Raw genomic sequence first — 13,643 nt, 5'->3', positions numbered from 1 at the left:
GGGACGTGAAAGGAAAGAGGCGGTGGACGTGGAGGGGGAGTTTGGCTGTTTGGTGCTGGGGGGAGGATCTCATGTTAAAAAAAAGGGCTGAGAATTGTACAGGGAGCTTTTGGAGTGTGTTGCACTCCTCGGACAGCATGGGTGACAAAGGGGGAGAGAGAAATTCATGGCTCAATGTGAAGGTTCAGCTTCATAGGAGAGGAAACAACCTGAGAATTGATGTGACTACTCAGGAGTATTGGTAGCTTGATTGCAGAAGCGATGGTTGATGGGCTGGAAACATATGGAGGCAAACATTGCTGCGATGATGTCATTGTTAATAAAATCTGGTTTGGTTGATGCCTATGATCTCATGAGCGAGTTCTTGGGCGAGAATGTACTGAATGTCAACCAATCACACAATCGGGATAGATATGTGTGAAGGCAATAGGAGATGGAGGGGCGCAGGTATTGGGAGCGGTAGTTGGTGAGAAGCGACATCAGATGTTGGGACTCTGGTGGAAGTCTTATGTGAGTATCCGATGGGTGACCTGAGGAAGAGTTGTGGTTGTCACACCCCCAGAAAGGTGTTGCGTACATGGCTGTCGGCCTCACTAACGTGCCAAATAGCCACCCCTTTGTCAGGGGGGCGACCTTGAAAATGTGCCTGAAAGCACTACCGCTTCAGTCGACCTAGAGCTCCCTGTTGTCATGTAAGACATGCCGTGGCCGCATGGGTCATCGTGAATCTTGGGTATAGCATGTGTGCGCCCTCATGGGATGGTGTCAGAGTTTAGCCTCATGGTACGTAGCATGGCGTATTTGATTGGTTAAACCAGCGAATAGGCACATGGGTTTTTTATGATTGGTCAAAGAGAAGTATTCACTTGCATGGTCTTCACGTGGCACGATGACGAGAGGTGGTATTCTCCTGAGGCAGCTTCAATCGTGTGTATGGCTTCTACAAATATGTAGAGCTACGTTGTTGATGGTCTTCTTGTCCAAGCTCTCTTGATGAGAGTCGATTGAGTATATCGTGTGCTGTGTCACTGGTCGTTAGAGACTGACATATTGCTTGTAGACGGATCTAATAGCAGCGGTCTAAGGTCACAGGGTCCATAGTCTTATTGCTTTGTAAGACAGCAACAAGCCCCGTAGGGATGTGCTAGTCTAATCTTTAATTGTCAGTCGTCTTATATGAAAGTAAAAGTGTCGTTTCTTGTAGAATTGCATATTGTGATCTTCAATTGCCAGTATTTGGTATCAGAGCTAGATCTGGTAGAGGTCGTGAACTCTGTCGTGAGTTAGTCTGAGAGCTAGAGTCTTGCATGCATGTCGAAGCGGTCTGTTAGAAGAACGGTTATTAAGATACTTGTTTTCCACAAAGAGTAAGAAGACCGAGAAGTAAGTGCAATCGAAGAAGGAGATTTGCTCTAGATGTCTTGGCCGAGGCGTGTTTTCAAGACCAATTGGGTATCACATCTCGAGTCTATGGAGTCGGTGAAGAAGACGAAGTCTAAGGCTTCGATTGTCAAGTTCAATGGGAGAAATTTCGCAAGCTGGCAACTCTCCACTAAGCTATGGTTCATGTAGAAGAGTTTATGGGATGTTGTGTCTGGCACGGAGAAGGAGTCGACTTCTGGAGAAGCAGAGAAACGTGCTTGGAGTAAGCAGATTGACAAAGCTATGGGCATGATGGAGGAATATTTTCACCACCTTGAGATGTCGAAGTCTGCTGCAACGAATTGGACAATTCTTGAGGCATTCTTTGGGGTTAAGATGCGCCATTCGAAGGAAAATTTGAAACAGCAGCTGTATGATTAACGTATGGGTGATAGTGAGGATCTTGCCACCTTTTTAAATCGTATGCAATCTGTGCTGAAGCAGCTTCAGGATCTTGGTTCGAAGACTGAAGATGAAGATAAAAAAGCAATCCTTTTGAAAAGCCTGCCCTCCAGATACTTCGAGACGGCACATATTCTACGATTAGATGATGAGGCAGATTTCATCGACTGTGTGGGCTTGCTTTGGCAAAGGAAAAGCATGAGAAGAACACATTCACTGGTGATACTGCATATGCAGCGAAGGACAAGAGAGTTACGATTAAAGATAAGCGTGTTTGTTATTATTGGGGAAAGTCTGTCCATATAGAGAGATTTTGCAATAAGAAACAAAAAATATGAGGAGGCAAAACGAGGACAAGTGAATGCTTGTGCTGTTGAAGAACATCCACGACAGAATGAAATGGCGATCTTCATCTCTGACGACCTGTTTGATCACGTTTGGGCTTTCTAAACCAGCTATATGCTTATGAAGATGGTTGTGTGTTTTGGCTTCGATGCCAGTGTCTAGCTACGATGCTAGACATATTTTTGTTTAGGCTATGATGCCTAGGTTTCTTTTGGACTACGATGTCCACAGTTTGTTGCTTGTCTCCCATTTCGGTCGTGGGAGGGTATGTTGGGTATAGCATGTGTGCGCCCTCATGGGATGGTGTCAGAGTGAAGCCTCATGGTACGTAGTATGGCGTATTTGATTGGTTGAACCAGCAAATAGGCACATGGGTTTTTTGTGATTGGTCAAAGAGAAGTCTTCACTTGCATGTTCTTCACGTGGCACTATGACAAGAGGCGGTATTCTCCTGAGGCGGCATCAACCATGTGCATGGCTTCTACAAATCTGCAGAGCTACGTCGTTGATGGTCTTCTTGTCCAAGCTCTCTTGATGAGAGTCGATTGAGTATATCGTGTGTTATGTTGCTGGTCGTTAGAGACTGGCATATTGCTTGTAGACGGATCTAATAGCAGCTGTCTAAGGTCATAGGGTTCATAGTCTTATTGCTTTGTAAGACAGCAACAAGCCCCATAGGGATGGGCTGCTCTAGTCTTTAATTGTCAGTCTTCTTATACGAAAATAAAAGTGTCTCGTTTCTTGCAGAATTGCATATTGTGATCTTCAATTGCCAACAATGAAGACGGGCCCTGCAAAGTGAGCCCCTAAGTAGGTGTAGGAATGTACAATCTCCACTGGCTCTCCTCGGTAGATGAAGCTGTGTCGATGAAGTGCCGGCCGTGAGATGTTGAAAACCACGACCTTGGTCTTGCCAAGGTTGACTGTTAGATCCCTCTCTCTGTAAAACACCTCTAGGACATCTAGATGTCTCTGTAGGCTTGCCGCCGCCGCGGAGGAGGATAGGAGGACTATGTCATTTGCATACAATAATATCTGTATCATCAAGTCATCGAGCTGTGATCCTTCACCTCCTAGGCCGTCAATGAATGTCGTGATCGATACATAGCCCAAATAGTGTGGTTGAGAGAGGGCATCCCTGCTTCACTCCTATCGTGCTCTCGACCCATATAGGCTCATCACCCCCCAAATCATGACATCTGGAATCTGCATCTCCTGTAGTCGTTTGATCATTCGAGCTCATGGGATTGTGTCAAATATACGATTCCACAATGAAGTAACCAAAATGTCAGCAGGCAATTGGTTTGGGCCCTTTGCATCATATGATTTTTTTGATGTATTGGACTCACCGCTCTTGTTATCTGTTGTACTATAGGCTTTGGCCAAATTGGAGATTATATGCTCCTTCTTAACATTACATGTAACGACTCATCACAAGTAATGGAAGCTTCCATAAAAGAGATGTTAAAAGCTATAACACATACACTGCATGATGATGGCGACCATCGTCTCATCAATATCTGCCAGTTTTTCCATCAAACCAGAGTACTAGGGATGTGTTCTGCCATTGAGTCGTTGCCTTTTCAGTTGGTTGCAAGGAGTAATCACTGGTGCTTCGTCTTCAGCTGTTACATGCATGCTTTATATCCCGAGCCTCTTTAGCGCCCCCCATTTCATGATATATCTCGTCATGTATAGTGTAATGACAGACAAAGCCTCATCATGTCAGACTTCTTATGTCTCAATAGGGGACAAGGATGCTCTGCTACTTTCCGTGGTGGCAATAAGTACATTAGTGGGCCTTACCTCATCACAACACGCAATGCCTCACAATCCTTTGCTGAACTCAATATTGCTAAGAGCCTTCCAACTTAACTTTAATGCTCACCAAATTCTGAAAGAGGCTGCATGGCATGATGTACTCCCGCATCTGAGCTTGCTCTTATGGTTTTCATTCATACTTAATGAAGTAATCTTTTTGAAAAAAAAAAGAGGCTGCATATCGGAAAAGACAAATAAAATTCTTGAAACACAAACTCAACTAGTATTTGAATGCACATAATGCCCTGCCTTACAAGTGTAGCGACTATTGCCAAGAATATGAGTGCAATTGGGCTTCTATTGCAGTATCTATAAACCAAGTACTTATTAAGCAAAATCCAAAGTGATAGCAACAAGAGTCATGTACTGGCTGAGTTGTATTTCAGTAATGCAAGCATAAACAGATGCTAAACCATGCCCACATAAAACACAGCCATTTTTTGGCTGAAGACTGTTATGGAGTGCATATTTGCTTTGTATTCAATGGAGGCCAGGACAAAGCTGAGCAACGAGGACACGTCGCAGTTGGTTGATGCAACATTTTATCTAAGGATGGTTGGTAGTTTGCTGTATTTGATCAATACTCAAACAGATATAGCTTTTGCAGTGGGGTTTCTCTGTTAATACTCATCAAAGCCAAGGAAAAATCACATGAAGGCTTGATTTAGGGTTTTGATTTAGTTATGAGATCACGTGTTGCATTGGGAGTGTGGTCGGAGGGTTTTGTGAGGTGCCATTTCATGGCTCAGCAAAATGCAACCAACAGTCACGCTTTCTTCCACAGAGGAGCGGCTTGTTTGGCAGCTTGAGAGTCCATTTGGCTCAGGGGAACATGGGGGGTTTTAGGGAGGAGGTGAGCTGGATCATGTTTGACAATAGGAGTTGCATAGCGATTGCAAAGAATCCGGTATTTCATTCTCATATAAAGCATATTGAGGCTCAACACCACTTCATCCAAGAGTCGATTATAGATGAGATTTGGCCCACAATTGAGTCAGTGAGAGGGGGCGTTGGATGAATGGTCTCTAACCCAACTGTAAGACCCCATATGAGGAGGACGACGGGTTAATGGACCTAGGTAGGTAGGCTTAACTGGAATTGGAGAGCAGGCTGGTGCACAATGCCTGCAAAGTGTTTGGAGATGCATCTGAAGGAGTACCTGGCACCAAGTCTGTGTGGCAAGGTAGCAAGGCTACCGGGAAGCATATCAGGGCTGCATGGCAGTAGTCCAGTGGAGCACTGCCAGCGCCTATTTTTAGGCCTGGCAGTAGGACAGCAGCAGGTGCACGTTGGAAGCAGCAGGGGATCCTGGAGAATCTCTAGAATGAATTGTGCACACTAAACAATACAAAGAATTGTAGGGTTCTGCAATGGAACCATAGACCTAGATGAGATTACTCAATGTGGAGTAATCTGGAATTGACACATTTATAATGCTAACATTTTTTAATTCTACTGTAAGCTAGGGGACCCTAGTCACTCAATTAAAACTTCTCACCCTCTGCACCTTTTCTGGCTTTAGTGGAGCAAGACTAGAGTGCCCCTTTCGAGAGTTTTGACACATTGCGCATTTGGGTAGCATGTTATCAGAGCAGGTTGTAGGGTCTGCATGGCATGTACGTGTGGCATGAACTGTGAAGGTCCCAATGGTGGATTTGAAATTGGTGGTTAGTGTTGACTGAGCCATTATGTTGATTGTTATCGTTGGCGGTACTCAGCCATTGGGGGCTGCTGGAGGCATTGGCCTCCCCTTATAATGAAGTGAAACATATATATGAACACTTGTGAAGTAGAGGGTTTATGTTATGCTCTAGCCGAGATAGCATGACCTCGGATAGATCGGTGGGCATTTTCTCTTAGATGACCAACTTTTGTAATAGTTAATGTGCGTAATTGAAATGGTCAAGAGAAGTAATTGCCAAGGTCCTAGGTGAGGGTGGAATGGCATTGACTAGGTGCACCTAAATGTGCAATAATGCCAAGGGGCAAGTGGTTTTTAATGTGCCCCAAGAGAGGGGTAAAAAGGTGCACCAAGTGGAGAGGCTAAAATGATGACATTTGGCAAGGAGAACTATCTAGGGAAATGAGGGTCTCATGGATAAGCATGAAAAAAATAACGAAGGAACGAATTAATCTGATGATCTGCAATCCATGAGAGTAGGCTGGGTGGAACAAAAGAAAAGCCATCGCCCGTGATTGTATTAACGTAGGAAAAGAGATTCAGGACCTAGAGATAGAAGGGTCTAACAGTTGGTATCAGAGCCTTGTGGAGAGGTAAAGGACCAGAGAGGGGTAAACGTGATAGACTATGTGACGAAACGAGGTGGTCACGGAGATGTTGGCGACGCCTGATCGACGGCGTTCTCGACTGTCGATGTAAAAAGTCTAGCGGCGTGACCTGGGGGTCCCGTAACGCGCTAACGCGCAAGTAGCCTATGAAGCGTGGGCACTGGACTACTGCGATGCAGGTCGTCAAGGTTGACGATGTTTTCCCAAGCGGGGCTTGAGCGCAGAGGACGCAAAGGTTGGAATAACTTGGGACGGATGGTCGCTGGGAAAAAAAAAAAAACGTAGGCGCAGATTTACATTCCAGATCGTGCGCTGTTTTACGGGATTAAGCCGTCGCTGGTGATTGTTGGGGCAAGTTGGCAGTGCATAGATATTAAACGGCTGCGCACGTATTTGTTATGTGAAGCACTCGTTGTTTTATATCTAGACGAGTCGCCTGTTGACGTGCTGAATGGGAAAATGGATGCCGTCGCCTGTCAATTGTGACCAGGATTGAATTAGATGAAGAGTTTAGACAGCCTGCAGTTTTAGGTCGTGAGATTTTGTTACGTGGGCATTCGGTTGCGTAGACGGAGGATCACGCTCCTACAGCGAAGCAGCAGGAGAACAAAGGCAGCCATTGAAGACAACCAGGGAGCATCTTTTCTCTTATATATACATATGTTTCAGGTTTTCAGTTTGCAGTAGTTGTTCTTGTACAAAAAGGGATTTGGAAGTGCTGTACTTTTGGAGTTTTCCTGTGAGAAAAGAAGAAAGAAAAATTATAAAGACTGAAAAGAAAGAAAAAAAAAAAAAAAACCCATCTTCCATTGTGAAACTATGGAGGCAGAAGGGCAGAATTCTAGGGTGAATCCTAGTGAGTCTAGAGTGCAGTCTACACAATAGATGTCACATCATGCAGCACCTACTTTGATCGGTAGGATTTCGATATTAGAAGATGCTTTACAGCAGATTATGAACCAGCAGCTTCAAGTGAATGCTGGTCAAAATGAGATCAGGGAGATGGTGCAAGCCTTGTCGGCTAGACCGTCTAGAATTGATAAGGGCAAAGCTCCAGCAGAGCCAGAGCCCAGTATACATTCCTTAGAGCGCGCAAGGGTCAAAGTGCCTAATATCGCTAATTATAGACCGGAGAAGTACGTTGGTCGGATGACCGAGCGCAGCTCTGATGTGATCGAGGTTTGGTTACACAAGGGGGAAGAAGCCTTCGCCATTTGTGAAATTAGATCCGATCTAAAGAAAATCCGCGAGGCCACACACCTGTTTATTGAGGGAGCGGACAGATGGTGGATAAAGCAACAGAAGGATCAAGTTGCTCCAACCACCTGGGAAGGGTTTAAAGCTGAATTGAAGAAACACTTTCTCCCACCTGATGAAGAATCCCGAGCTTGGGATGCTTATAGAAATCTTCGTCAGAGGAGTCTGTCAGTGGCAGAGTACACTGACAAATTTAGGGAATGTGTTATGAAAATAACAGACCCTCTCCCTATGTCGGTTCAGTTAAAGGACTATATCTATGGACTGAACGATAAGATCAAAATGGAAGTTCGGGCTAAATATGTGACTACATTAGATGAATCTATTGCAGTAGCCCTGAACTATGAGGATGCCAGAGGCAGATCTGGTGGATTTATGCAGACAGGGACTTAGTATGAGCACCCGAGAAAAGGGGGATTTCAGAGGAAATGGGTTTCAAAGACAAGTGTCTCGCAGCCAAGTGGCCAAACCAAGCAGGTGAAGCTGGTTGAGGGACCAGTAAAAACAAGTACCACCGTTGGGGTGAAAAGGAAAATGACTCCAATGGCAGCCCGGGCTTGGTCAAAGTCCTCGTTGACCCCTGAACAAAAAGAGAAAGCTAGAAAAGAAGGATTGTGCTTCGGCTGCCTTCAGCGACATCAGTGGAAGGATTGTCCACTGAATAAAGACCGTCGCACGGCTAATATGATAATATCTGAATGTGACGTGGAAATGCAGGAGAGTCCCAATGCGGAACATATGCAGATGCAACTAGCGGGACCTTCTCAGAGGTTAGTACCTTGTTTGTTATGTGTGTCTGTTGCTAAGTTAGTGACGAGTGCACCTGATAACATCCTATCTAAGCCCGCAGCAACAGGGTATACGGCCTTTAATGATATGGAGTTAATTAAAATGAAAGGGCAAGTGGCCAGTCATGATGTCATTGTGTTGTTTGACTCGGCGTCAACTCACAATGTGATTAACTCCAAGCTTGTGAAGAGGCTGAAATTAAAGACAAGTCCATCTGACTATGCGTATACAGTCAGGATGGCAGATGGAAGTTCAACTGAAGTATGGGACCAAAGGGTTACCCAGTTGGAGCTTCGGATTCAGGACTATGCTGAGAAGCTTGATTTTGAAATGACCAAGCTTGCTCATGCAGATATAACCCTGGGAATGGCGTGGCATTCTAGGAAGAATCCAGCCATTGATTGGAAAAAGCACGTATATCAATTCAAGATGAATGATGTGCTTTATGTTTTGCGAGGTGAAAAAGATATACCTCAGGGACCGTTGGTTTCCGTGATGGAAATCAGAAAGGCTCAAGTAGAGTTTTTATTCCTTTGCACAGCATCGGTAGAGCTGGTGGATGATTCTTCGGCTAGCACTGATGTTACGCAAAGTGGTGAGATGGCCAAGCTGGCTAATCTTATAATAGAGGAGGTCTCTGAATGTTTTAGGGATGAACTACCTTATGGGTTACCTCCAGAGCGGAAAGTTCAGCATAAGATAGAACTGATCCCGGGGGCAGAACCTGTAAATAGACCTCCCTATAGAATGAGTTTTACTGAAGAGGCGGAGGTGCGTAGACAACTGGAAGAATACCTCAAGTTGGCGCAGATTCAACCAAGTTTCTCACCTTTTGCTTCGCCAGTGATATTAAAGAAGAAAAAGGATGATACGTTTCGCCTCTGTATAGATTACAGAGCATTGAATAATATCACTGTTAAGCACAGGTATCCGATGGCTCGGATTGATGATTTGCTAGATGCATTACATGGAGCCGTGATTTTCAGTAAGATAGATCTTAAGTGTGGCTACCATCAAATCCGGATTAGAGCCGAGGATGTGCATAAAACCGCTTTCAGAAGCAGGTTTGGTCATTATGAGTTTTTGGTAATGCCCTTTGGACTTACCAATGCTCCAACGACCTTCGTCATGCTTATGAACGATTTACTACGTCCGTATATCGGAAAGTTCGTAGTACATTTTATTGACGATATTTCGATATTCAGTAAAAGTATTACTGAGCATCGTGAACACTTAAGAATAGTGTTCAGTACTTTGAGGAAAGCTAGTCTTTATGTAAATAAAAAGAAAACTATACTGTGTATGGTTAGGCTTGAATATTTAGGGTTCATAATTACTCCACAAGTGGTAGAAATGGATCCGAAGAAAGTGGCTGCGATACTAACTTGGCCAATCCCTCAGAGTCGGACCGCGTTGTCTGACCGCGTTGCGATCATTCTTGGGATTTGTCCAGTTTTATAGAAGGTATATCAAAGGATATTCCGGAATAGTATCGCCATTGACTGATCTGACCTCAGATAAAGTACCTTTTATATGGGGACAGAATCAACAAGAAAGTTTTAACACCATAAAACAAGCTGTGGTCTCAGGACCGGTGTTAAAAATAGTTGATCCCCAGAAACCGTTGTTCCTAGAAACCGATGCAAGTGGCATTGCGGTAGGAGCAGTTCTCCTTCAAGAGGGAAGGCCAGTAGCCTTTGAAAGCAAGAAGCTTTCTCCCTCTCAAAGGAATTGGCCAACTCATGAATTAGAGTTGTATGCTGTTATCCATGCTTTGAAAACATGGAGGCATTATTTGTATGGTTCAGAGTTTTATGTGGATGTGGATCATGATACTCTGAAACATTTCTGTAAACAGCCTGACTTGAGGGGCCGCCAGGCTAGGTGGGCAGAGCTCATGCAGGAGTTTAATTTAACGATTCGGTACCGAAGAGGAAAAGACAATAAGGTGGCTGATGCGTTGTCTCGCATTATGCACAACCTGAGTTTCACGGTATTAGAGAGTGCTCTAATGACCGAGATAAGAGAAACTCAAAAAGTGGACGAGTTTGTCCAGAGCTTATGGCCTAAGGCTCATGTGTTAAAACCCGGGGAAAGTGAAAAGGATGACCTGGCATCCAGAAAAGGCCAAACTTATGCAAGATATACCATAAGGGACGGTATGCTAGTTAGAAATGGCAAGGTTGTAGTACCTGGTCAGAATGATCTAAGGCAGAGAGTCATTCGACAGTGCCATGATAGCCCGTGTGCGGGACATCCAGGAGTCGAGAAGACATATGATCTCGTGAAGCGAGATTTCTTTTGGCCAAAGATGAAAAAGCATATTCATGAATATGTGACATGGTGTTTCTCGTGTCAGGTAAGTAAGGCCGAGCGGGTGAAGCCACCCGGACTTTTACAACCCTTGGAAATACCACTAAGTAAGTGGGAGAGCATTTCCATGGACTTTATTGTAGGGCTACCTGCAACACAAGGAGGATATAATTCTATCCTTGTGGTGGTTGATCGTCTAACCAAGATGGCTCACTTCATTCCGACTAGAGAGTCTGTTAGTGCCCCGCAAGTGGCGGATTTATTCATTAGACATATATTTCGTGTGCATGGATTGCCTAGATCCATAGTGTCAGACAGAGATGTTAGATTTACCGGTCATTTTTGGACAGCGGTATTTGAGACACTGAGGACTGAGTTGAGAATGAGTAGTGGGGATCATCCTGAGACGGATGGTCAGACGGAGAGAGTCAACCAGACTTTAGAGGATATGCTGAGGGCATATGTGTCATTGAGGCAACATACATGGGACAAGTGGTTGCCATTGTTGGAGTTTGCCTACAATGATAGGAAATATTCCTCTACCGGGTTCAGTCCGTTTGAGCTGAACTATGGTTATAGACCAGCCAATCCAACTATAGTTGGAGTACCTCAGAAAGTGCCTAGTGCCGCGAACTTTGTAGTTCAGATGCGGGAGATGCTAGGACTTGCGAGAGCTAATATCCGCCAGGCTATGGATAGGGCCAAGGTATATGCGGATGAAAATCGGTCTATAAGAGTATTTAAAGAAGGAGAAAAAGTTTTTCTCAGAGTTCCTTCGCACTCGAAGTCGTCGACTTCAGGGGACTGTGCTAAGTTATCACCTCGATACTGTGGGCCGTGGTTAATTCTAAAGAGAATAGGCAGTGTAGCCTATAAATTGGAATTGCCACAGGGGTGTAAGGTGCACCCGGTTTTTCATGTTTCGCGCTTAAAGAAATTTTTGCATACAGGTGACTCACTAATCGAAGGTGTGGTTTTGTTTCAGGAGATAGAGGATATTGCAAGGCGCAAGCCAACAAGAATCCTGGACCGAGGAACAATGCAAATACGAAATCGGACAATACCCACGGTGTTGGTTGCATGGCATGGTCAGCCTCTATCGGAAGCTACCTGGGAATCCGTATACCAGTTACGGAGAGCGTTCCCAGATTTCATCATCGAGGACGCTGATGCTTGAAGAGGGAAGGAATGTTATGCTCTAGCCGAGATAGCATGACCTCGGATAGATCGGTGGGCATTTTCTCTTAGATGACCAACTTTTGTAATAGTTAATGTGCGTACTTGAAATGGTCAAGAGAAGTAACTGCCAAGGTCCTAGGTGAGGGTGGAATGGCATTGACTAGGTGCACCTAAATGTGCAATCATGCCAAGGGGCGAGTGGTTTTTAATGTGCCCCAAGAGAGGGGTAAAAAGGTGCACCAAGTGGAGAGGCTAAAATGATGACATTTGGCAAGGAGAACTATCTAGGGAAATGAGGGTCTCATGGATAAGCATGAAAAAAATAACGAAGGAACGAATTAATTTGATGATCTGCGATCCATGAGAGTAGGCTGGGTGGAACAAAAGAAAAGCCATCGCCCGTGATTGTATTAACGTAGGAAAAGAGATTCAGGACCTAGAGATAGAAGGGTCTAACAGTTTAGGTCCCCACTACGATCATGAAATTCGGTCTTTGGAGATGGAAGGCATCCAAATATCTCTGCCTCCTGATTCCAACTTTCGACTTCTTTATCTTTCTTTGTTTCATTCTCTTTGTACTTAGTTTCCATCAAGTGACTTTTGAGAAGATTAATCTACTTAGTCGCACGAATATCAGCCTGGTACTTTTGAGACTTTTCAACTAGCATGCACAGGAAAGCTTTCTTCTTCTGCCCTTGGTGTTAATCAGCATCGTTATTCTAGGTTTTAAACCTGTATGCATAACGAATGTCGCCATATTCTTCATTGTGGGCAATGCCTAAGCTTGCCAAGCTAGTTGATCGCATTAGATGAGCTTTGTAATGGATAAAGAAGTAGTTGTCTAGGTGATTTAAAATTTTGCTTGTGTTTCAGGTCCAAAGCATTAATGGGGATCCTCCAAATACTTTGTTTAAGAAAATATGTATTATAGTTATGAAATGTGCATCTTACTTGCATATTGGCTTTTGGTACTAGTTATGCTTGCATTTTCTTTTTCTTGGTTTCATATTGGCTTTTGCACCCCGTTATACTTGCATTTCCTAGACAGGGACAGTGTGATATGACATGACAACTTTCTATCCGTCAATTTGATTTGTATCTATTGCCAGTGTTGCAGCATCTGTGACTAGCAGTACCCATGAGCGGAAGAGCAAGACAAATTTTCTAGTGAAGCATGAGAGGATTTATGTCCGCCTGAATACATTTACTGATGATGTATGAATCGAATTTCTGTAAAAGTTTCCAGAGGATCGCCTTTGTCGAGTGGTCTTCTCTAAAGAGGGACTTGCATGATACCTTGCTGTGGTGTTTTTGATGATGCAGGTTCCCATTATGGTCATCTTCAAAGCAATGGGTATGGAAAGCGATCAAGAGATTGTGCAACTGGTCGGACGGGATCCAAGATATGCAGGCATACTTGCTCCATCACTTCAAGTAAGAGGAATGGCTCTTGTACATTGGTGCAGCAGTGGGAAACTGCAGCACAGTTTTGCACGGCATTGAAGTTTACATTGAGGCTTCACTCCTTTTTAAAATTTCATGTGCTGTCACTTTCTGCAAACCTACATGTTTGTTGACTTTTTTTAAAGTTTGGGGCTACGTGTGTTTTGTGTTGTTCTGCTTATTTATAGATGATTCATGTTTTTGTATTATTTGGTGCAGGAATGTTCTTCTCTAGGGGTATATACAGAGACTCAGGCATTGGAGTATTTGGGTACTAAGGTACTTTTGATCTCCAAATTTCACATTCTTTGACGATTATAAATTACCTTTTGATACATGCTTCCTACTTGCAAAACATGCGGTGGTGTATTGACTTAGCACAA

The 13,643-nt window shown here is 44.1% G+C and overlaps 1 protein-coding gene across 2 annotated transcripts in view; it reads left to right on the top strand.

Annotated features, from left to right (window-relative positions):
* The window catches only part of NRPC2 (nuclear RNA polymerase C2), a 188,620-nt gene that overhangs the window by 87,427 nt on the left and 87,550 nt on the right, over positions 1 to 13,643 (top strand). For both annotated transcript variants that reach the window (XM_087378899.1, XM_087378900.1), the window contains exons 8-10: positions 12,927 to 13,032; positions 13,141 to 13,251; positions 13,480 to 13,539. In XM_087378899.1, coding sequence (XP_087235025.1) covers positions 12,927 to 13,032; positions 13,141 to 13,251; positions 13,480 to 13,539 — 277 coding nt within the window. The remainder of the gene's footprint in view (positions 1 to 12,926; positions 13,033 to 13,140; positions 13,252 to 13,479; positions 13,540 to 13,643) is intronic.

The sequence above is a fragment of the Dipteris shenzhenensis genome, chromosome 9, assembly GCF_047967505.1.
Source record: "Dipteris shenzhenensis isolate YYH24624 ecotype China chromosome 9, Dip_SZ_1.0, whole genome shotgun sequence".
Classification (NCBI taxonomy): Eukaryota; Viridiplantae; Streptophyta; class Polypodiopsida; order Gleicheniales; family Dipteridaceae; genus Dipteris; species Dipteris shenzhenensis.
The sequence above is the reverse complement of the archived record's forward strand: the minus strand, read 5'-3'. Positions and strand labels throughout refer to the sequence as shown.